This window comes from Galleria mellonella, unplaced genomic scaffold, assembly GCF_026898425.1.
Source record: "Galleria mellonella isolate WM207_F2 unplaced genomic scaffold, CSIRO_AGI_GalMel_v1 utg173, whole genome shotgun sequence".
Taxonomy (NCBI): domain Eukaryota; kingdom Metazoa; phylum Arthropoda; class Insecta; order Lepidoptera; family Pyralidae; genus Galleria; species Galleria mellonella.
This window is the reverse complement of record NW_026442016.1, coordinates 2,130,560-2,156,591: the sequence shown is the minus strand read 5'-3', so window position 1 is coordinate 2,156,591 and position 26,032 is coordinate 2,130,560. Positions and strand designations below refer to the sequence as shown.

Below are 26,032 nucleotides of genomic sequence, written 5' to 3'. Positions count from 1 at the left end.
TTTCTCATACGGCTAGCAATATAAAACAAAGTTTCAGAGTTTTGATATAACGTAATCGAGTAATCGTTTGAGTTTACTCCATATTACAAAATTTGTATGGGATTATTATACTAATTTTGTTACGAATAAAGGTTTTTTAATGTCAGCTATCTACCGCTAAAGTTCTCGATTCGTCCATTAGTCAATTAATCTAAACCAGCTAATTACTTGAACCATGCCAGTGAACTTAAGACAGTTTTGTAAAGTCACTGAATTTCTACAGAAAATTTTGTAGTTAAAAACCTTTCGATTTAATCAAGAAATTCATTGTACTGACGGCAGACAATTGTTAAGTTCTCTACTTATAGGTATTTTAATTTCTCTTTTGTCATCAACTTAAAGAATAAATGCGCATAGATTTACAAACAGTAGTAAAGGTCAAATATTTGTTGTAGTGTTTTGAAAACTAACAATACAAGGCTATAAAAAGATTAACAATGATAATTATTTGATTGCGTTATTAAAATATTGTATATTTTTTTTAATATTATTAGGTATCTCTTCACTGTTACAGTATATTGAGTACTATGTATTTTAAATACTATCGCAGGATTCTCGTTCATGTACTTTCCATTACATGTTTTCTCTCTACTATACACAGTTATGTATTGCGAATTTAATATACAGTTCAAAGCGTGACATTAATTTATCGGACTGCAATCAGTTGTATATTGCGTGTGCTTACCTAGTTACGCACGTGTATTGCTGTGTGTAATTATGTTTGGTTCACGTGGCCGTTCACTGCAACCATGACGATCCCCTATCACCTGCCCCTTACCCATACAAATGACTCACCACTGCTCCCTGTGGTGTTATTATTTTAAATATCCTAACCGTTTAACAACAACATGACCTTATAATATGCTAAAGTGAAAAGTAAAAGTTTTTTTTCTAAGGATCAAAATGGAACGTGCACCCGTTTCTGCCTGTACAATGGCAGGGTACCAGATGAGGATGAAATCAAGTCCAATTGAACATCATGATAATTTACCCATGATGGTTTCTAGTGGAACGCGTGATGGGGAACCTAACGGAGTATATATATATTTTTCCTTCCAAGGGAGATTTTTTTAAACTTTGATTCTAAATCAATGACGTAAACTCTTCCTCTTTCGACTTATATGAAGGATTAGTTTTATATAAATGTATGTATGTATGTTAATCTATCTCATTCGTCTAGAAAAGTTGTCTAGTTTCATAAAAAATAATTATTACCCTGCTTAGATATTGTACAATAACGCAATCTTTACATTATTACCTATAAATGTTTAATTTCAAGTAAATATTTTTCTATTTTATTATTATCAAGTAACTGTTTTGTAGGTGCGAAATCCATTAATACTCATGACTTACAAAAAAACCCTTGGAAATTTTCACTTTATAAGGAATTTATTGGGCAAAAGTCTTCGAAAGCGGAATTAAAATCATAACCCAAATTCTTCACTACAAGCACAATTGACAACTAATATAATAATAACGGCAAAACAATGAAAACATCTACAATATAAAACTAAAATAATCAGAATAGTTTCTAACAGTCGTGATTATTTATTATAAACTTTTTGTACGTAGAAATCCATATCAATTCGTAAAGAAACATTTTCATCGACAAAGCTACTCGTAATAAGTTTTCTTACATACGAGTTGCGCGGATTCCTTTGTTGAGGAATGTCTCAATAACGTCCATTCGATACGATACAAACGAAACTTAACGTGATGTTGTTACACTCGAGATATTTTATAAAAGTATCAATCATAATATTCATTATGGTAATATTGAATCTGTCTATGGTTGGCTATTATTTGTATTTAAAAAAAAAAAGGGGAATTTTGTATGTTTTTCTCTGACTTTATAGCTTCCCATAATTTTTTTTATACTACGTAGGTGGCGAAATGATAGTAATAACACCTTTAAGAGAACCATATGCTTGCCCATCTGAAAGTATCATATTTACATTTCCAACATGTTGTTTTCTAGATTACTAAGTCACAATATCCAATTATACTCAGCTAATTATGATGCAAAATAATAACTACTCATCATCATTATTATATTAGTTTGTGGGGTAGTTGTCACACTTGGTGGGCAGGTTGGCATCCGCAGTAATATTTTGGTGATGTTTTTTTTTATGGGTGATAATGGAATGGTAACTCCACCCGTGCTATCGGTATACACCGGCGGGGCACCAGTGAAGAATGGTAGATGAGGATGAAGCAGTTCAGTTAGCCCATCGTGACGAATTCAACAAGAATTGTTCACGATGGTTTCCAGGGGGAACCACGTGGAGGTCGACTTAATGAGGCATATTGCTAGCAATGAGGCTGGCAAACTCAATTGCTAACAATCCCTTTCCCGCCGCTTTGGTGATGTTGTAAACGGGACGCTGCTGCCCATTTCTCAACCATTTTTTATATGTTATACAAAAATACAAATCCAGTAATAAAATGTTTTATTACCAATCATTTCTTGATCATATATGAATCAAAATAGATATCATAATTTCAAGTTATTAAGCTCAAACTATAAATGACTAGGAATACGATCTTAGTAGTTAATAGCTTGAGATAGGCGAACGTCTGCTAATGATACCACAGAACATGAACATCTGCCGTCTTCATGACTCGTGCATAATAATTATACCAAGAAATTGAATACGTACATTATACAATAACTATAAAAGTTGAGATGGTTAAAACCCCTATACATTTTTTCATTTAAACAAGATTAGCATCAATATTGAATGAATTGAATAAATTTTTACAACATTATGTAAAAATTTATTTATTAATTTAAATTATCAGGTCCTTGGCGTGTGTCGCAAGATATTTACAATTTTAAAATTAATGCAAATTCTGTGCTGCAATGTACGATTTTTTTTTAAATCTAAATATATTCTTTGACTTTTGCTAACTGTACCATAGATTCTAAGAATTGTGTCAACATTCGATAACGGTCATTGTATGCAAAATTTAATTATTGTTTCGACTTTGCGGAAACAGCCTTCGATCACAAGTATGGCAAATTGTCAAGGGAAATGATTGAATTCCATATATTGTCACGTTTCAGTTGAATCGGCACTACAATCCAAAACTATCACCTGTTATATACGACGATTTGTTTACACGAAACATACGACTAGATACTATAAATATTTTACATCAACCAAATGTCAAACATCAATCAATAACGCCGCCTTTATCAGAAATCGTGACCTTGTATTGTGGCTTTTAAATATATTCAAGAATTAAACTATAAAAAATATAATGCACAGATATATGTCTTTATTGCAGTTGATAAAGGTATAAAACGCTGATACATACCAACTCTTGGTCCGCGTCATATACATGAGTGTATCAGTATTTGGGTATAAAAAGATCTTTATCAAATTTCTAAGTATGCTGTACTCAGTAAATAAAGTAAATAAATGTGCTCACAAATAACCATTATAGAATCTTTTTGTGGGATAGTCGGAAACCTTTTATCGACTGTTGCCTTTGTGGTAAACGTAACTCGCGACTTGTTCACATTTCAGCAAACATATTGGAATACAAAATGGCAGTAAACCTTCTGTAATTTCTCAGTTTAATTTTATTATAATTAGTTACTGTATTTCATGTATTCAATTCAAGATACTGAAATTGCAATACACAGGGCATTAATGTCAGTGACGAGTACATATCCCATCTCCAGGTTGTCGATGATATAGTTATATGGGTTAAATAACTAAAAGATCTCAGGTATTATTGTATATCAGTATAAAGATAAGGAGTAAAGCCTTGTTTAAATTTTAGTTGACACTATTATTATCATGCATACAAGAATAATTTGTATATTAGAAGTTATATATGCGTCACGTTATAATATTTAAAAGATTCGTGTGCGTAGGTTATAATTTCACTTACCGTTAGGGGAGACGTAAGCTTGTTTTCAGTGTCACTATAAATAATCTAGTAATCATTATTATATTTCAGGTAGGATTATCTATATTTCTTTTCCGATCTAATAATTTGAAACGTAATAGAAGTTACTAGGCTGGAAAAGATAGTCGACTATTGCTTGTTATTACTCAATCGACGTTTACCCGCTGATTCATATTGATGATTTATGTAGTGATAAATAAATTATGAACTATGACTTCACCAACTGATATATTTTATCGTGTCCACGTGAAAATAAATGTTTATTTCTTACACGTATGATATACCAGTGATTAAACAACATGGCTTTATGGTGATTAAACCTCGATATATTTTAACAAAACAGTCTTAAAAATTCCTTATTACTCATCTATCTCATTTTTATATCTATGAGAAAAAAAAATTACATCAATATTTAAAAAAATAATAAATATTAAACGAATTTCTGGCATTAAAATGTTAAGCTAATTAGAATAAAAAGTATTTTATTACGGACTAACACGCACTAAAATTGAAATAGTTCCGATTCAAACCCAATTTAATTAACTCCCATATATATCTAACAGTAAGACTAACTGACAGACAAAGCCCAGTTGCTCACAACGAAAACAAGAAATTTATCATTATAAATTCTCTATCATATATAGAATCCGTTGTTAGTGTTTATTTATATTACATACAGTCTATATAACCCAGGTAAACATTAAGAACTTTTAAAAATTCATCCGCCTACAAGGGGTAATCAGGGCATAAAAGTTTGCAGGAAAGTTACTAATGAGACAGCTCGTAATAATATAAATGTACAAAATTGTGTGTTTAAATGAAGGTAAATAAATACATACATACGGTATAAATATGGTCTATGTGACCCTAATAACGTCTTGATTAATATGTAGGACAGTTTTATCCTAAATCACACAATCAACATTGCGAGATAAGAATAATCTTAATATCCTACTAATATTATAAAGGTTTGTAAAGATGCTTGGATCTTTTTATGTTTGGATGTTTATATATTTGTCACTCAATCATACTTAAACGGCTGACTGAATTTTAATGAAATTTGATTCACAGTTAGGTTGTATCATAAATTAACACATGAAAATATTTTATAATTACTGGTGCACGCGGGCAAAGCTACAGGGGACAGTTAGTTATAAATATAAAAGTGTGTTTGTTACCTCTTAGTGGTTTGGCGGCTTAATCGTTTGTGATGAAATTTGGTATAGATGTACTATATAAGATGGAGAAGGATATAGGCTACTTTTTATCCCAGTCAGTGAACTTATCCCGGTCTCAAAGACGAAGTCGCGGGTAAAAGATAGTAAGTAATAAATTCCAAACAATGAAACCGCCTAGTCGTTAAATTAAGATAGTTTGTATTATGAGAAACCAGAGAGCGGATATCTGAAGGCGTAAATGTGCAACCAGAATACTCAGACCACAGCCGCAGATTACTACATGGATCGCAGTCACTACGTAACAGCCAATCTAGAAAAGATCATTTTCTATATTGGGCGAACATAAATCGAACTTGGGAGAGGGGCCTCTTTTTAAGTAACTTACTTGTCACTGCAGCTACTTTTTAATAAGTGTTTTTTACTCGCTATTTCGTGTGCGTGGATTTTTAAAGTAGGACAATAAAAAAAAAATCCGTATGCGTATCAACATAAAATATACGAAATACGATTTAAAACCAGACCCAATTTCGTCAAGTAGTTTTTGCATGATGCTGAAATAAACATACAGACAAAATATGTAAAAAAATTTGTATTTGTCTTCTATTGTTTAATAACTAATACTGCTATAATTTTTCTTAAAAACTTCCATGTATAAACATGGTCTAATTACAATTTTATTATAATCAGTAAGATGCAAAATGAAATCTATGCAACCAGTTCATTGCATTTTACCTGTAAAAAAGCTGGGTCTTTTATGATGCATAACGAAAGTCGATATTTTGAACAGATGCATATTATAAATACAAGTATACAACACTACAAGTATTTCATTTTTTTAGTGGTTTTTGTCAATACAGGGTCAGTGCCAACTCTTAAATAACATTGTGATTACTTTGTAATGAAGCAAAATTTGTAAAATTCGACTTCACTTTGTTGTGATGTTTTTTTTTCTTTTTATATTTTTAAAATATTTAATCATTGTGTTTTTTTTTTTCTAACAGACGAACCTCACTCGACCGTGTTCGGTTCGGTGACGGAGGGTGTGTTCGAGGGGAAGATCATGTCGAAAGACGGCGCCTTCTACGTGGAGCACGCGCGCCGCTACTTCCCACCGAATGGGACGCGTACGCGCGTCCACTCGGTGATCTACAAGGAGAGTGACGTCAGCGACCCCTACGCGCACCGTAGACACGGTACATGAATAATTTCGTAATTTTTTATTACTTGTATATTTATTCATTTCAACATTGCTACCTCACATTAGAACTATTTTTCTCAAATTATAATTTTTATAATTTGCCGTGTGGTCCCGGCGTAGAATAGGCCACCCCTTCCTTTCCCGTGGGTGTCGTAAAAGGCAAGTGAGGGAGGGCGAGAGATGGGTAGCAGCATCCCTCTTAAAACATCTCCAAAGCCTAACTGCGGTTACCAATCCACCTACCAAGTGTGGTAACTACTGGCAAAACCCCCAAGATTTATGTTCAGCAGTGGACAATTAAAGGCTGATATGATGATGATTATTATTATTTACAAGAAACAAACAACATTTACAAATTTAAACTTTTAGTTCTTTTAGTATTGAAATCTTGTACATAACTAAATACTATTGTTTTATATATCTTGGTGCCAATCAATCAATAGAGCTAAGTGTGATGTTTAATTTTCCATCGAGGATAACGTCATGCCAGTATAGTGGACGTGCACGGAAATTTAAAAGCATTTAATTATAAGCTAATTCAATTAAAGAACTAACTCACAGAAGTACAAACTTCATATAATATTATAAGCCGACGTTCATTACTATGGTAATCATTTAATCTCTTTAAACTAATAAGCAGCATAATAATACCCTTGCAAAATTTATAACAAGAAATTACTCGTATGAAGTAAGCTTACGGTTAATAAGCTTACTTAAACATTATAGAGGTGGAGTATTTAATTGGTGTTAGTGCGTAAGCGTTACGTTGTTTTTATTACTCGCATCCATCGAATCATGGGATTAAATTACATATTTCAATGTGCGTAAGCCTTAAAGTTAATAGTGCCATAACGAAATTGTATGGCAACGTGTAACTGCGAGCAATTTGTAGACAGAGCCGCAGTATTGTACAGAATACAGAGAGGAGAGGAGACAACTCGCGTGGAAGTTTCGCCACAGTGTGTCGCACAGCAAATGGATTGCAACGCAAGGCCGTTTAACAAAGTTTAATCCCATTTGCTCGGCACACTGTCACCAGCTGATTGCAACATCGCTTGCATCGGAAAATTCGAACTAATTTATCGCGGGCGTTCGAATCGTTTGTTGGTAAATGTGAATCATAAATTCGTTACACGGCCTTCAATTTTAATTATAACAGTCATCGTCTGAATCTGACAATATCTTTCAGCGCTGCCAACTATCGAAAAGTGGAATTTGTATCGGTTTGCTATGTCACCGAACCAGTCTAAATTCCATGTTACATATTCATTCGTTCGTAGTAGGCCGGAGCTGGAATAGTAATTTAGCGTCAACAACACGCCCCCGCTTGCAGAGTTTGCATTTTTGTCGTTTCGTCTGCACTCTATGCATATAATCTGCAATATTTGTATCTGTCTACAAACATGAATCTGCAATATTTGTATCTGTCTACAAACATGAATCTGCAATATTTGTATCTGTCTACAAACATGAATCTGCAATATTTGTATCTATCTACAAACATGAATCTGCAATATTTGTATCTATCTACAAACATGAATCTGTAATATTTGTCTCTGTCTACAAACACTGAGTAACAGATGTTATAAATATTTTTGATGAATAATATGTATATGGTACAGTTCAATACGTAAAACGCTATCACAAAAATTTAACCTTAACAAAATACCCGCATTTTACAATAAGTACCTACCCAGTACAAATACTTTATCACACACACTTCAGTCCTTAATTTTCCACAACTGATAAATAGACCATCCCGTAGATAACGAATGATTCTGCGCCACTCCTGCTGCATTCTTTTTTTACAATGTATACCTAGTAACAAGATTATATTTTAATATTTTGTCGCTTGCAATCAACGAACTGTTTTTTTATTTATTGGCGAACAGTAAAGTTTTGTGGCATCCAAAAGTAACCATCTTCTTGCATTTTCTGTCCTGCAGCCGCAATATTAAGTAATTGTGTTTCGATCAGAAGTTAGTAGGTATACATGAGACATAATAACAGGCGAAAATTGTTGGCATCACACTATGTCGTTTAATATCCGTGGTTGTTTACTATTCCTAACAACATAAAAAAATGCATAATCATGACATTGAGTTAGTGATATCGATTCATTCCTTAATTAGTAAGTCGAACTAAACAATAATTATTCATGAAACCGTCAAATCTCTCATAAATCTATTTAAACTATTAAATTATTTTGTCTCTCTCTTTTAAGTTAAATTCCCAATTTGAAAAAAGTGACATAACAGTTTTTTTTATACCACTGAGGTGGCAAACAAGCATACGGCCCACCTGGTGGTAAGCGGTTACCGTAGCCTATGAACGCCTGCAATACCAGAGGTATTACGCGCGCGTTGCCGACCCTAAAGAAACCTCTTTACCCCCCTTTTGAAGAACCCCATGCTGTAGTCTCTTGGGTAAACCTCGGCAGGGAACTCATTCCATAACCTGAGTGTTAGTGGGAGAATAGTGTAATAGGTAAAATATATTTGTTGAATGGCTAAATATTTTTATGCAATTTGCACATGCAAACAAACTCCTCATAAAAGTACTAAATAAAGAACATAAAAAGAAGTCATTTATGAGAATATGCCTCCCTAATTTCACTCTATATCTCATCCCTCAAACTGAAATACTGTCATATACGAGTATGTACATTAGCTTGTCGACGAAACGAACGAATGAGGCTGAGGGTAACCGTACAATTTATTTTTGTACAAAGTCTCCATCTGATAAAACGTTGCAAATTAAATGTAAATACTCACTATTTATGCAGTCATGTCATCGAAATTGTATTTGTTCTGCTTCCTGAAAATTACATTTCATCAGAAAGAAATAAATAGGCATTGAGTAAACAGAAAGGGTCGCGTTTGTACTCGTAGCTACATTTGTTTTCATTACGAGTTATTGAACAATCGTATTGGGGGGTTTGCCCTTTTATACATAAATACAGGTTTATAAAGTTTTATATTATTGTATCTACCTATATCTACAAAGACCTACCTATAATAGAATCGTAAAAAGTCGTATCTGTTCGCGGAATAATGTTCTGGAACGGCGGTACGCTTATAGAAAGACGTAAAGGGAACTATTGCATTTTTTTGGAGCGTTTGTCTTCTTTGTTATCCGGGCTGTGTGAACACACAAAACGTAACGGCATTTCCATAGATTTTGATAAAACTTGTCGACTTACCCATAGAAATGGAGTCACAATAATAGGTATCATTAAATTATGAATGATAATGTAGGCACGACGTTATTATAGTAATGTCACATATGATATGACGTAGTTTCGAATATATTACGTCGCTATTGCTAATGAATTACTCTATACATATAAAAAGATTTGTATTGATTGACTGATTTACTGATTGATCTATCAATGCACACAAACTAAGAGTTCAAATATTTTAAAATTTAGATAATTATATAACTAGCTTTTACCCCGCGACTTCGTCCGTGTGACCGAGATGGATTGACTAACCGGGAGTAAAAATAGCCTATATCCTTTTCTATATACTACCTGTATACAACATATTGATTAGTTAAGCCCTTAAGGCACCAAGAGGTAAAAAATGAACAAACTCACTTTCAGATTTATAATATTAGTAAGGATAATCAGGCAAAACAATATTTCCCGCGATTCTCACGAACGGGAAATAAAGAGTTGTGATGAGAGCAAAGCCGCTATAAATAGCGAATTCCAGTATCTCTTTACTGGCTATATAGGTACATGGTATAAAAAAAGAAATTGTAAAAGTTTCTTAAATAAGTTTTGTAAACTACATTTTCTAATATAACATATGACTTTTATCATTACAGACATGTTAATTTAATATTTACTCACGCTTTTAGTTTGTCTAATATAAATACATTATTTACCCTGTAATCAATGGAATACAATATTTTAATAGAAAGTTCCGTACTGCCGCAGTATAAAAACAATAACTTAGTAGCAAACAACAACTTTAATAAGACGTTAAAGTGCGCGTTCGTCATATTTCTTTAATTAAAATTAAATACCTAATATCGTAAGAAAATTATGTTTTTGTTACTTTTTAACACGGAACGTAAATATCATACAGGATTAATTAATTATGATTCATTATTAAATGTACCTATAATACAATTTTGACATAATTACAATTTTTATTTTAAAACATGAACGAGCAAATGAAACGTATTCGTGGAACAAACGAGCTTTATAAATGGTATGTATAAATAACGTTGAACGATGAAATTACTTTCAATTACACAAGGGTTTAAACACGCATAATCTCTATTTCCGTTGGCGCATACGGACTATAATAACGAGAACGTGACCCTAAGCACCTAAGTGTCCCCCGACGAGGCAGCTTAACTTTACGACGTTATGCCAAACCCGCGGGCTGCGCGCACATTCGTGTTCCAACTTCCCTAGGGCTGCCACCCTGCTAAACTGCAACTGTGAAATACAATCGATTTTTATATACGTTGAAATTGAAATCATTAGCATTCTTTTAAGGCAGTGTTCTTCAAATCTAACCGAAAACGAAAAATGACAAAATTTCGTGACTGCTGATACTGAACCGGCATCCACCACTTTTTAAAATTTTTGGTTCACGAAATTTTCGTGTATAATTTTTACGTACCGCTAAAAGCTTTTATTTTATTCTGTATTTTTATAATATTAATCAATCGTACGGGCGCCTAATGTAAAATATTGACCGCGGTCTATGTATGTATTAGATATCGGTACATTTAACTTTGATTCACATATTTACCTACTGATGCAAGCATGGCTATTTCCTGTCTGAAGGAGTGTGTCTAAATCGTATTATGTTATTTTGTAATAAATTATAAATAAATAGATTAGTATACATAGAGAATGAAAAAACTTGTATCTATTTTAAACTTTTCATTTTTAATTGTAAATGTTTTATTAAAACTACGCTAAGCTAAGAAAAAAGATAATATATATTGAAAGGATTGGACTAGATAACCAGAATGTAAAGAGGACATGAAGCGTAAAAGGATGACATGACAAAATGTTCGTGGTAAACATGTATCGACATGTTCGTTATGTTCTGAAAGGAATAAAATATGTATAGGAGCAAAAGTAGTTTGTAGTGAGTAATATTCTCTACCTAACATTACGTGTTTGTATCATGTGTTTAGACAAATACCTGTATTATATTTATCTGCGTCTTATACAGTTTCTATAGAGCCCAGACTTACATATTATACTATGTATATAAAGTTAATTATATGCAGAGTACTGTGCTATTGCTATAGTAAAATTGTAGTCAAGAATTCTAGAAAATTCGAATGTTTAGAAAGGTCGCTTTTTTCGTTTATTACTTATTTAGATAATAAAAAGTAAAAGTGGTATTGGAATAGACAAAACAATAATACTTCGTTGTTTTCGTCTTCGTTTTTACTTGTGTTTTATTCTATAATATTTGCCTTTCAATCTTATGACAATCATCATTCAACGCATCATCTTAACCTTACGACTATCTTATCGCCGACACAATCTGAGAATAATAACTAAAGAATAAAAAATAATAATGTAAAAATTTTTTTCTGCGCAAACTTGTTTTAGGCGTCCTTGCCACTGTTTAATGATATTACAGATAGCAACCCTAAACTTTCTTTACAAATTGTACGCTCAGACACTCTTTAATTCGGCGACTTTTCTGGATGCTTTATTTATTTTGTGCAAGAACCGCGACAACTTTATCACATTATCAAGCTATTCCTTTGTTTGTTTATCACGGTCATACCGACCGTGAACTGAATTTTATATGTTAGTAATATTTTCATTTAGGTACTTATTTATAAAACTAATTTTAGCTTAATAGTTTTAACGATGGCTATATTCAGTATTCTAGTGGGAATTTTTATAAAAAATATACTATATATTTACTATATTTGTCATGAAAACTTCCGATCTATATAAGTTTATAACTTTCATATGTAGAGTAAACCGAAAAAATAAAGCCTCAAGTTCATTGTATTTTCAAACGAGAATTGTCTTGTACACTTATACAAATATTTAACTCGAGCTAAAAAAGTATTAATGCTAATGTTTGGAATTGTAATGATAATTCTGAAATTTCAACTTAAAGACACTATTTACATATCCTATCTTACTAATTATAATTATATCCCTCACAAATGTGTACCTAAGATATAGTTTTTATTACTCTTTCTACATACAATTTTCTAGATAACAATACAACATAATGTAGTTAACAAACAAGTGTATCTTGAATTACGAGTAATATCAAGGCTGTATGTGTGCTCGTACCTTGGCCCATGTACAGCCGAGTTCACTAATTTAATTTGTCGAAACTCATGAACATCGTTTCGTTGCACGAACAGCACAAGTCATGTTAAAGTCTCATTTAGACATCTTATGATATAAAATATTAAATCAAAATATGGGTATAAATATATTAACCTAAATAAATATATTATATATATACTGAAGCGCTAGACTCCTAATTGATATTCATCTGAGAGAGCTCTAGTAAGAAAAATTATTACAAAATAATTTTTGACAATATCGTGATATAACGTGTTATTTAATAATTCTATTGGTAATATTTCTTCATGTAGTGTAACTTAAGATCTAAGGCTTCTAACGATATGCCATACTTTAAGCCTGTTCAGGCATTTAGAAGTTGTGATGGAATGAAGAATAAAAATATACGAAGATAAAAAATGTAATCTGTGGTTAAACGAATGACACACAAATATTTTATTATTATGACGATAAAATAAGTACGGTTAAAGTAAATTTACATTGTGTCAGGTGTCAGTGTCGGCGCCCAAAACTGACTCACACTGTTTACATGAAACCAGCGGACTAACTCTAAAAATATTCAATCGGTATTTTAGATTTATTGTTAAAGCTACAGTGCAAAACTGACCCTCGAGTTCAAAGTTATTAACAAACAAAACACAATGTAAATCTGAAATTAATGATTATCATTTGTTCTTTGCTCACCGCATATCTTATCAGACGTATAGATTTATTTTGAAGAAAATGATGTAAGATAAAATCAAAATCCATAGCTTTTTAAGGGAGTGTTCCACAAGTGCATCAGAATATTTTTCCCATAGAAATGTGACTTAACTCGTCCTGAATATTTGAGCCACATTGAAAATATGATAAATACACTTCCGGAAGATCAGTGTTGAGGATGGAACTGGCTGAGTCCGGTATCATAATATAATAGTGCCCGATAATAGTAAATTATATGCAATAAAACGTTTTGGCGTTCCACCACGGAAGATCGTTGACCGAATATCCGTTTAGTGTGGCGCTAACCTTACTAGCTGTTTATTCAGTGCCGAGGCGGCCGATCCAAGCAATACCTATACGGGACTTGATAACTCCTGTATATGCTGTACAAACATACGAGAGCTCGACACGATTTACTATGTTAGTATTGAGCAAAATATTGCATATATCATTTCTGGAATTGAATCGACGCTGTAAACCGTTTTTCCTTTGTGTACCTACGTGTTTGTAACAAGCATTTTCCATCACATTATTCAGTAGCCAGGTCAGGTATCACGAATTAACGAATTTTAATTCATATTTTATGCAAATTACGTCATTATTTCGTAAAAATTTTACTTATTATTTATATTTCGTAACGACTGAAAAGCGAGTGTTAAAATGTAATGGTTTACTGTTCCGCATCATAACACTGATAGTCGTGTGTTTGAATTTTTAGATACGTTCTTTTTTTTGTAATTTAATTTGGGATCAAATTTAAATGTAATTATATAAAATCATAGTCCACACAATAAAGTCAAGGACAAAAGTAACAGATTCGTTAAAACTGAAATACGTACTTTTAAAATGCAACCCATGGTTCAGTAAAGTGACAAAGTATGTAGATATTCGATGTAGCTGTATCGATCGAATCATTCCTGCAGCACGTATGAATTAATATTCTACAAACTAACCATTTAAACCTTTGTTTCCGTCTTGTATTTCCTTTGCGATTATCATATAAACTTCAATTTACAAAATTGTCTTAGGTATCATTAAGCTCAAATACTTTTAGTTACAGAAAGTGTTTACACATAAGTTATATATTGTTATATCTATTCCATATAAAATAACTGTATAAAAATGAATATGATAGTCACAAAAATCGACTAATAAATCCGCCTAATCGGATTCCCACAATTAAAACGAAGCTAACAACAAATCTATATTACCAAATCCTTTTACAAAAATCTATCAAAACATTTAAGATATAGATTGCATCAAAATCCTAACAGTCTTCCATCCCTCCCTACTTCGACAGTCATTTAAAACGAAACCAAATTCATATTTGAAATATATATGTAGAAAAATATGAAATAAAAGACCAAGTTACCGCAATACTCAACCGTCTTGGCAGCCACCCTAAGCTAATGTTGAGTCACTTGCTTTTAATCTTAATTGCATGCATTATGCATCCATACGTCAACCTAGAAGTTGTATGTATTTGTTTGTTTGTGACACTTTATTATACAGTAAAATTATAGGAAAAGACGTTCTTAGAAAAGAGTATTCGTATAGTACAGATATTATTCATTAATATTGCCACATTACTTTTATATGATTCCGCTCGCCTCTGTAACTATTTTGCAGAATAAATTATTCAGTTTGACAGATGAAACACTCATCTAACGATCACATCTATTAAGCTACTATAGTTTTTTTTTTTTTAATTATAAATATGCGACAACATCTACAAATGTAATTATAAATATGTATCAACAACTATTTGGAATACTTGAGTTTATAACTAAGTATTCATACTCTGAATCAATAGAAACAATACCGGTACACTGGGGCTAAAAATATTGTCTAGACCCAAATATTGCTTCGGAACAAACAAGAAAAGATAAACTCTCGCCGTATACAAATAATATGAAAACTTAAACTATTTACGAAATCACTATGTTAAAAATGCACCAATAATTAAAGATTTTATCCCAGAAAAAATACCGACTTCAATTGTGACAAAACCAGTCATAAACTTAAACTATTCGACTTATTTTGATAACACTATAGAACCAATCTGTAAGTATATCCTTTCAGATAAAAACAATTTTCCAAATCGGTTTAGAATTGACGAAGTTATGAATTTACAAACATAAATAAAAAGAAAATAAAAATACGACTGAATAGAGAACCTCCTTCTTTTTGAAGTTGGTTGATAAAATAGTGAACTATTAACCTACACACCATTCGCTGTAAACTATAAATAAAGTAGCAAACAGTGATTTCATAGAACTAGACTAAGAGAATCCTTAGTCATTTTTTTTTTATTTTAATTAGAATAATTGGTATTTCAGATATTATTTTATATGCTTTAATTTTGTTATTCTTACTACAAAGTAGCACTGTACTTAGTAGACATTAAAGCAGTTTTTTACTTGTGTATTTTTTCGAATGATATTAAGATTTCATTCGAAGCGCTTAAAACTAATCAATCTATAATATCTAGGAATGTAATACTTCATTATAATATTGTGTTTATTCATCCAGTGAATGTTTTCGAAGTAAACTATGCGGAATGTTTTTAGGGCGCGCATAACTTAATAATTAAAGCCATATTTCATCTGGCCGTTGTTAAAACTTCCTTACGTACAACCCACCTTTCGTTTATTAATTTAATACGAATATCAATTACATACCTTGTAAAGTATTTCGTAAGAATTTTATTTTCATTTAACTCAAAATGTATTCGCAGAATGCAATTGATCTTTGCGTTTCATTATTTAAAGATATCCCAAGGGGAATCGTCACATAGATTCTTACAATACCTTCACGAAATTTCTTTCACAACATACTTGGATTATGAATTGTAGAAATTTTACATACCTTTTATAAAAATTATTGCTTACAATGAGAGCTGCATTCAAAATATTTTGGTAGAATGGTCAACTGTGACCCTTGAACGATTGCATTACCAAGCATTAGTCTCGTTACGGAACCTTGTAACATAAAATGTTGAGTGACAATGTTCAGTAATTTAACTATCATATCTTATTATAAAACCTTTCAAACTGAACTAGCGAACTAGTGAGTAGTACAATTAATAACTGCAATACACGCCGATGACTATATATGATGACTATTGACAACTTTATATGTTCTCCATTTATAAAACTTTTGATCACATTTAAAATCAAATACGATTATATATTACGAAAGCGTGGACTTTATGCCTTAATATCATTCTTTCACAATCAACCTTATTCTCATATTTTGGCTACCTTTTATAAGTACATAGTATATGTACTTGTTCAAGATTTCTCCATCCGGTCTTTTGTTTGTTTCTCTTAGTCAATACTTATGATGCTCAATGGTCATTACAATTGGTTCATAGTCTATCATCGTTCTCTCTTTAATTTTTGTACCAATTGGCCATCCAACCCAGATTTCCAGACTGAAGAACTGACAAGTACTCTATAACTTCAATACCAATGCGTCCTTTTTATTTCAATTTTGTAAAACATACACAAATTTTAATATTTAGGTGCTTTAATTATTCAATGTAGTTTAAAACCAAATTTACGCGTCTGCGGATGTACTGAAATATTATACTGAATCCCATGGGAACGGCAAACGGAAGGGTATTCGCTATTTTAGGTAAATGTCCCGGTAAATAGTGGAGAATGCTAAATTCCGCGCTACTAAAATTACATACATGCTAATTTAAACAACATATAGTATTGTTACATTACACACAATACTTTTTTTGCCACGTCTGTATAATTGTGTACTTAAGAGTGTATTTCTTCATTGGTAGTAGGTACTCATATTTAGAGGATACTCTTGCTAATCACTAAAGCTCTATATTAAAAAAAAAACATAATTGCAGGAATTTGTGGGTGAAAACAATATATTATATAATAAATATTTAGATTGTACAAGTATATTACTTGATGTTACTACTTAATATTACTTATATACCAGCCCAAAAATAGTAGATATTACCAAGATAAACAATAAACTGTACGTTTATATAAATATTTTAAATCAGCACATGTTTCTGAAATAGTCATTAAAACTGGATTAAAAATCTATGGTAGGTATTAGACTATCTCCACTATCACTAACGAAGTAAATCTATATAGGTAAATACCTACGTATTTACTTGCTTACGGCAGCCGGTAATTTCCGTTATCTGGCGGTCGACGGTCGCGCACACAACTCTAGCAGAGCTTCGTTAAAATGCACCGCGCCGGATGTAAAACGCCAATGTGCTACACGACACAGGAAAAAAAATATTCCACACTGCTCAGCATTTTTAAATTTTAATCCGAACTTCACAAGTTTGCATTTTACTCTTTCATTATGTTTTTTCATATGTATGGTAGGTATATATCAAGTTATATTACGTTTAGCGTTTGAAATTTATATTGTCAGGAACGTAATTGTATTTATTGCTAGCTATAACTGTGTCAGCAACATTAATAAGACACATGAAACAACGCTGTATTGAGTGAAACCTTTTTACCAAAGGAATTGATTCGATAAACAGCAAAAAGTTATTATTAGTACCCTAGTCCATATTCTTATGCCAATGTCATCATCTACTAACTTGACAATTAGTTTCACAAATGGAACAGTCCTTTAAAAGGATACTTATGATTTCGACTTCACTTTGTATATGTTAAACCAAATAAAATGTCACCATTCTAAAGTGGTCAAAATCTGTCTACTAGTTTTTGCGTGATGCGTGCTCAAACATGTTCTATTTATAATTTTATTATTATGTATTGATATATATAAGTAGATAATCTATAATTAAATACATGTACTGATGTCGCAATGTTGTAAATTGTATCAAAATAATTAATTTGCACTTTTTAGTACTTCACATGTAAAAATATTTACCTAATTGTCCACATAGTAAATTATATTTTAATATATAATAATATAGTCAATCCTACAATTCGCAATATTTTTACCATTTTATCTTATCAATGACAGAATGTAAGGAAAACTTTATTCTTCTTAGAACTATTATTCATATGTGCTTACATCTAAGATATAAATGTTGTATTCTTCAGAAACAAATTATTGCTACTATTTTATATGTGGTATAGCATTTATTTATTTGTTGGTTACCTTTTGACACCTTACGGTTCAACTGATCCTCATTAAATTTGGCATACACGTAGTATTTGGGATGGAAAACACATAAGCTACTTTATATCACAGTCACGTGGACCAAGTAAAATTAGTATAAAATATTCACGATTAAGTACATTACAAATTACAAACATCAATATATATTTAACTAAAGTGCATTCACTTCACACCGTTCGTTTATTCCAACAGGGTCGGCAAGAAAAGGTGTTCTCCCTTATTTTTCTTGTTCCCAACTCTGAACTTTGAATTCGTCATGAATAATTTAAGACATTTTTTATCATGAATACATTAACCTTTAGTTTATGGACAATGAGCGTATTGATTATACTCTTAATTTGCTCTTATTCATAGCCGCTTCAAAAAATATTACTAATTTCTGTATAGTTGAATAAGTACGGTATCGTCTCGCTAAATCTTCTCATTGTATTCGCATCACGTACGGAGTTATTTGGTATTGTATGGCTGCTATAGAATAATTTAAACTGAATGGCGCTTGTTGCTTTTGACAAAAGTTGGACCTTCGAAATCATATAGCAAATAAGTACCTAAGACTAGATTAAAATTATATTAAATAAATACAAGATGGCGAAGAATTTCATCGTATATACTGGTTTATTTAAATAATGCACTTAGTAGTAGTAATTAACTTAGCACTTGTATAGTACGTTTGTAATTTGACCTACTTCTCAATTCGACTTACAATTTTTTATGCATATATTAAATATTTTCATAATTTATAAACCTACTTAGACGGATTTTTTCTGCCATTAATAAGTTCGCCGTCCCGTTAATTTGTTATAATTTTGTCATAATGACAAATTAGTATAGAACCAAGCCTAGAAGAGGGTTTTTATAATACTAAATTATAACTTAAACTTATCAACCACTGATAATTTTGATAAACTACTATTTGTAGCTAACGGACGTAACTGTAATGTTGTTTGAATTCAGAATAGTTTAAAAACGAATGATATTCTTACACAGGTCACGTTGGTGGTTGCGGCATCACTGATGAGGTGGTACAGTGGATGGAACGCATACAAAACTCGGGAGTAGATGACGATCCGCCGACATCTCCCACCACCACACCACCGCCATCCGCATCACCGCCTCACCACACATCATCCCCTCACCATATACCCGGGTCTTCGCCGCCGCATCCAAACAGTCTACGGGATGATCCACCAAGGTAAAGGAATAAAATCTGCAAAAAGATTTCTTCAGAGACAGTAACGCGGCCATGATACCTCTAAGAATCTGAGCGTATGATGGATGGTTGGCAGACAAAATTTTCCTTTGTATAACTTACGTTGTTGTATAGAAGTGGCATCTAATTTATGGTTTTTGTTATGACCATTTTAGTATGCTAAAAAATATTTCTCGTCGGGCTCATAAACTTAAAGATACAAGATATAGGAAGGAAATTTAAATTTTATTTTTAAATATAGAAAAATCTTCCTTGTCTACGCAACCCATACTAAGATAGATTGTGAGATTCGCCTAAATAGATAAATAAATACATATCTACTTCTTAGCTGTTTCTACTGTGAAAAGGCATGCGTTATGGAAAAATCTAATATATCTATATATCTAATATAATATCTAGTAACCCTATATATAGCATAACACTATTTTCGCTGAAATGATAACATATAAGGGATATAGTTTATGCTGTAATGTCTATAATGTTATTCATGCGAATATAGAAGGTGAGGGATGGACAGTAGTATACCTCCTAAAATATCTTCAAAGCCTAACTGCGGTTGCCAACTCGCCTGCCAAGCATATTCAGCAATGGACAGCTAAGGGCTGATATGATGATGATGATGATGTTTATATAAAAAAATCTCTCCTCGATACGCACTCACAAACGAATTTTCCTTGCCTTGAAAACAGTTTCCAAGAAGATTCGCTGAGGTAATAAACTTCGAGCCTGGACCATAATTTAGACTTCGCGACAGTCCCCGCCAAAGGGGATTACTTCTGCAGAGCTCTCGACTATACCGTGCACTAACTTGGTTATTCGCTGAATTTCTCAGCATGTTTTAAAGCCGTTTAAATTTCTCTGAAAGGCATTATGCATGAACAAACTTCGTTATGGCGCGTTTTACGTAAACATTACCTGTCACAACAACTATCATGAGTTTATACCCATGATACTTGTTGTGACAGAGGACCATTATGAAATAATTGTTATGACGATTATTTCTTATTACATTTATAAATAACTGGCTATATGCCGCGGCTTTGCCCGCGTGTATTAGTAATTATATAAAGTATCCTATGTGCTAAGTCAGGATATAATCTATCCTTGTCCCAAATTTCATTCGAATCCATTTACTAGTTTTGGCATGAAAAAGTAACACACCATGCATCAATCCAACAAATTTTCGCATTTATTATATTAATAAATAGGACGGTTATCATGAATATTATAAATACTAGAAAAGTCTATATATTTGTTAGTATGTGTAATGAAATTAAGGAACCAATTTAATTGGATACTGCCAAAGTAGTTTAAAAGTTTCGTATACCAAATTATTTCTACGTATAAAATTTCTGGGATAATCTGGCTTATTCTTTAGATATAAAAAGTAAAGCAAAATTACAGATTAATTGATATGGACAGAGCACAATTAAATTAGAAGTCTCGATTTTTATTTTTTTTTATTTTGCGACTCTTCGGTATTTCATTACACCTTTAAAAAATACTTTAAATAACCGCACAAGAACAATAGAATCAGTTCCATGCGGGTATAATAGCTGTAGCAAACAGCTAGTTTCTTATTTAAAGATAAATGTTCTGAGTGATCTGTCTACTACATTGCAAAAACTAGAAATTCATTTTTATCACATAAATATTAAAAATATTTATATCAAACATCTATTAAGAAAGGTTTTAAAATATACTGCGTAGACAGAAGTTATTAGGTTCTGCGCGGGTGAATTACGCAGTCTATTTATATATTTAATTCATATTCTTTTTTTTTTTTAAAGAATTTAAGATATTTCTTGTCGGGGCAAGTAAGCCTTGTATAACTTGAAACTATTAATTCTTTTATAAATATCCGATTGGTCTGTCTATTGATAACTCTATTCAAGAATATCAATTTTCATCCTACATTGAGATAAATTATTTGTATAAATTTTTAAATATTCAGCTAATATTAAATCTATATTGTATTTTAAAAGGCACATTAAACCGTTCCCGGCTATAATCGCCCCATTTAGATTACAATCTTAAAACATTATAGACTAAGTTGGACCTGATATCAAAGTAACGCGGGCTGTGAAGGTCCGATATCGCTTTGTGTAAAAGGTGAAATAATAGATCTGTCGCCGTGTCGTTCAGATTAGTTTGTTTTATGCTTTACTGGATTGATTTTGAAGAATACATAACTGCAGTTCGCAATCCCACGATCCAAAGCCGGTCTCGCCCTCTGTATTTTTAAATTCATGTTTGAATAACTTTAAAAGAATTGTCATATTTACTTTATACTTTAAATGGCAAATAAAATCGTCACCGAAATCTTTATGTACGATGAAGGCGACATGAAGTCTGTTTTGATACTAGAGGGCGCCACTCTTACATTATTAGTTAACTGATTGAAAGGTAAACGTAAGCATAATTTACATCACAGATTACTGTGACCCCCATGGTACTAACCAAACGTTTCCACCCTTAAAAAATTATTTCTCTAATGTCTGCGATATTCAGAAAACGAATGCAAAAAAAAATAATTTAACGTTTGCTGGAACAAAAACAAAAGAATTATTTTCGTATTGAATTGCATATATTAAATAAATAAATAATAACTAAATATTAAAATAAAAAATCAAATATAACAAAAGATGTTCAGAATCCAAAATATATTTTATTTTTCCAGGCATTGGGATTATCCCCATCACAATAAGTATTCGCGAAGTGCGAACACGGGCGAACATTCACGCACGAGGCGAGCGACGCTCGACAACCGCAACACTTGTTCGTTGTACATACAAACAGACCCTCTGATTTGGCGGCACGTGAGGGAAGGGTTTCCTGAAGTAAGTATTACAATATACAAAATCGTGACACAGACTGTCCTGCAGAAATTTTATATCATTTAATATACCTATAATTTTACATAAATTTATGTTTTATCTCAATCGTTTCATTAAATCTAGACATTTTTGTTATAGTCTACATGATTATAAAGTATATCAGAACCTTTGTCTTTTCCATTCTTCCAAACACTTTTTCTCCTAAATATCAGTCATCATTCACAAAAGTCGTTGTTACTATAAAACGTATAAATATAATTATATATAATTAACGTAAATATTTAACGAAAATATCTTCTATATCATTATCTATATCTATCTTCACGCCAAAACTCTTGCCAGGTGAACAGTTTGCCAAAATTCTGTATCCAATTCACTTGCTTCATCCAATTTCATAACTCATCTCAAGCATGCGCGCTAGTTTTAGAAACATAATCTATCTATTCATTGTAGGATAGTTCATATTTAGATCTCCTCCGATATCTGCGTCCTTCCACTTTTGTATTATATATATTTTTATCATATATTTAATTAATAATGCCGATGTTTCAATTTCTAGAAATTTTATTCCTAATTTTGGTATCTACCATATTGCAGCATCGAGACCCTACAAAACGTACAGAAGTGGATATGAAAACTCGCGAGGAGATCCTGTCGCTCATCTCACACCACGTCACAGCGGTCAACTACATCTACAGGGACACCAAATTCGATGGCCGGATGGTGCATAGGAATATCAAGTTTGAAGTCCAAAGGATTAAAGTAGGTTTTTAATTCACGCTTCATGATCATTTAGTTATTTATTCTGAACTGCTTAATATAGACACCTGTAAACTGCTATAAGAAACGATCCAGCCCCCCTAGTGATAAACTAATCGAATCCATAAATATGTTTTTATTACCATATGCATACGACAAAACGAGACCGCAGCATTCGGCATCCTCTTCTTCTTCATGTGCGCAATAACGAAAACGTATCTATTGATAGATTCGTTTCTCACTTGTCTACGGAGCTTTACCATCTGCATACACTGCGTCTCCGCCACATATTCTTAATATCATCGTTTCAGCTACTGATGAGCGTTCAACACTGCATTTACGTGTCTTTACGCTGACTATGAATCTTATTATTACATTGCTGTTAGAAATTGTTAATTTTTATCAAATTCAATAACTTTTCCATTGATCTCGGAGCTACATTTGTATCCTACAGACTGTCATTATTTTTAACCATTATGTTACCGCTCCTAAATACTCGTAGGGCATTTCCTTCATTACATTCTACAATTTGACATACCTCAGGGGACTCGTTACGTTATCTCATCAACGTTACCTTTAGCTATTGCATGAACCACGTCGGTTAGTTTTAGTTGGTAAACTTGTGCAAACATAACGCAATACAGTGTTTCCATATCTATATACAATATATTAACAGATATATACGTATAATTGACAGGGGTCGGCCTTATAGATACCGGTAAGGAATAGATCACCCCTTCTTTTCCCGTGGGTGTCGTAAGAGGCGACTAAGGAAACTTATAGTAGAGCAGCGTCCTTCTTAATACATCACCAAAAGCCAAACTGTGGTTGCCAGCCTGCCTGCCAAGGGTGGCAACTACTGGCAAAATCCTCCTTATGTGGGAGGCTATGTTCAGCAGTGAACAGTTAACGGTTGATACAACAATAAATAGGGGTCTTTTCATAGAATTGTAATCTTACCTGCACTATCGTATACGCTGGCGGAGTACCAATGAGAGATGATAGATGAGAATAAAAGTAGGTCAGTTGGCCCCAATATTTCCAGGGGACTAAGTAGAGGCCGACCTGACCCCAGCATTAATATTATAATTTTTTCTTTTTTGAATGATAATCCTATCTGCACTAACAGTTTTTGCTAACGTGGTACTAATAGGGGGAAAGGGATTGTTAGTAATGGAGACTGAGAATCCCATTGCTAGCAATATACCCAACTAGGTCAACCTCCTCGCGGTTCTCCCTTGAAACTATCATGGTTAATTCCTGTTGAATTCATCATGATGGGCTAACTGGCCTGTTTTCATTCTCATCGATCACCCTTCACTGGTGCTCCGCCAGCGTATCCCGTTAGCGCAGGCGGGGTTACCATACTATTTTCACCTATCAAAAAAAAAAAAAAAAAAAAAACGGTACTAATCAACAAGTAGATGACACTTATTGATATTTTTTTATGTCGTTTTTTTACGTCATTCACTATTTTCCTTTTCCTCCTCAACTTGCTGTTTTTTAATAAACATTTAATTATAATGTCCTTTAGAATGGTCCTCGCGGCGACCACAACCCTTTCTATCTAACCTTGTACAGATTTTTGCGTATAATTATTTTCCACACCGTGAAATTAATTTAGCTTTACCTTCATAGTCTTCTCTTTGTCCTATTGTCTAGATTCGATTAATATATTTTCCTTTTCCACTTTTTCTTTCCTTATATTTTCTTTTTTTTTTGTAATAAAATATCCAATTTGTACACACAGATCGATGATGACTCATTTTGCGTCACGCATCAATACGACAGGAACCAGTTCTGTCATGAAAACATCGATGTATCCAACTTCTTAAACCTGCACTCGCTCGGCAACCACGAGGACTTCTGCCTGGCCTACGTGTTCACATACAGAGACTTCACGGGAGGAACTCTAGGTATGTACGATTTCTGTGACTTTTTAAATTAATATTAATGCAGGCTACAGTCCTCCCATCGTAAATCTTAACATACGTAACGGGAATCTATAGTTTTCCAAAAAATAGTACGTTACGAATATAAACTTATAAAACACGCTCTAATTCAACCAATCCAAATAATAGTTGTATTCCTTTTTATGTACAAGATTTCTTGTATTTATAATAAAATAATTTAGGATAGTAATGATTATAATGTAAGATTACGATTATGGACTTGTTATTACAACATTGCCTCTTACTAAATGAACCCCGTAGTAGATTAATAATGATATTTGTATCACATTGTCTCATTTCTAAGTGAAATCGTACTTTCTCTATTTTTGGAAAGCAAGTTTTTAGAAGAACCTCTTTTCAATAATAAAATTCAGAAATTAAGAAATATGAATTTATTTATTTTTTCAATTAAAACCCAAATAATATAGGTATAATTAAAAGCTTTGCTTCATTCATATTCATTACTGAGACATGATACCACAGACTGACATATAAAGATTTAATCTTATAACGTAACCTTTTGCGTCGAGAGCTAGTCAACAGGATCGATGCGAACTTGTGAATTCCTTCATCACACCGAAGCATTTCAGGGTCATGTTCAATTCATCGCGAAACCCGAAAATATTTAACCAGGACGCGTCAACAGTTGCTACTCGGGCGGAAGTAATCGCCATTCCAAGTGATGCGTCACTACAGCCTCGAGTGCCACGCAACTACAGATGGGCAAAGCACCGGGTTTAAACCCGGTGCTTTGGTAAAAACCCAATAAACA

At 32.5% G+C, this 26,032-nt stretch overlaps 1 protein-coding gene across 1 annotated transcript in view; it reads left to right on the top strand.

Moving 5' to 3' along the window:
- The window catches only part of LOC113515680 (disintegrin and metalloproteinase domain-containing protein 10), an 83,571-nt gene that overhangs the window by 42,245 nt on the left and 15,294 nt on the right, over positions 1-26,032 (top strand). Inside the window, exons 4-8 of the mRNA XM_026899945.3 lie at positions 6,140-6,331; positions 19,490-19,694; positions 22,393-22,552; positions 23,147-23,311; positions 25,059-25,224. Coding sequence (XP_026755746.1) covers positions 6,140-6,331; positions 19,490-19,694; positions 22,393-22,552; positions 23,147-23,311; positions 25,059-25,224 — 888 coding nt within the window. The remainder of the gene's footprint in view (positions 1-6,139; positions 6,332-19,489; positions 19,695-22,392; positions 22,553-23,146; positions 23,312-25,058; positions 25,225-26,032) is intronic.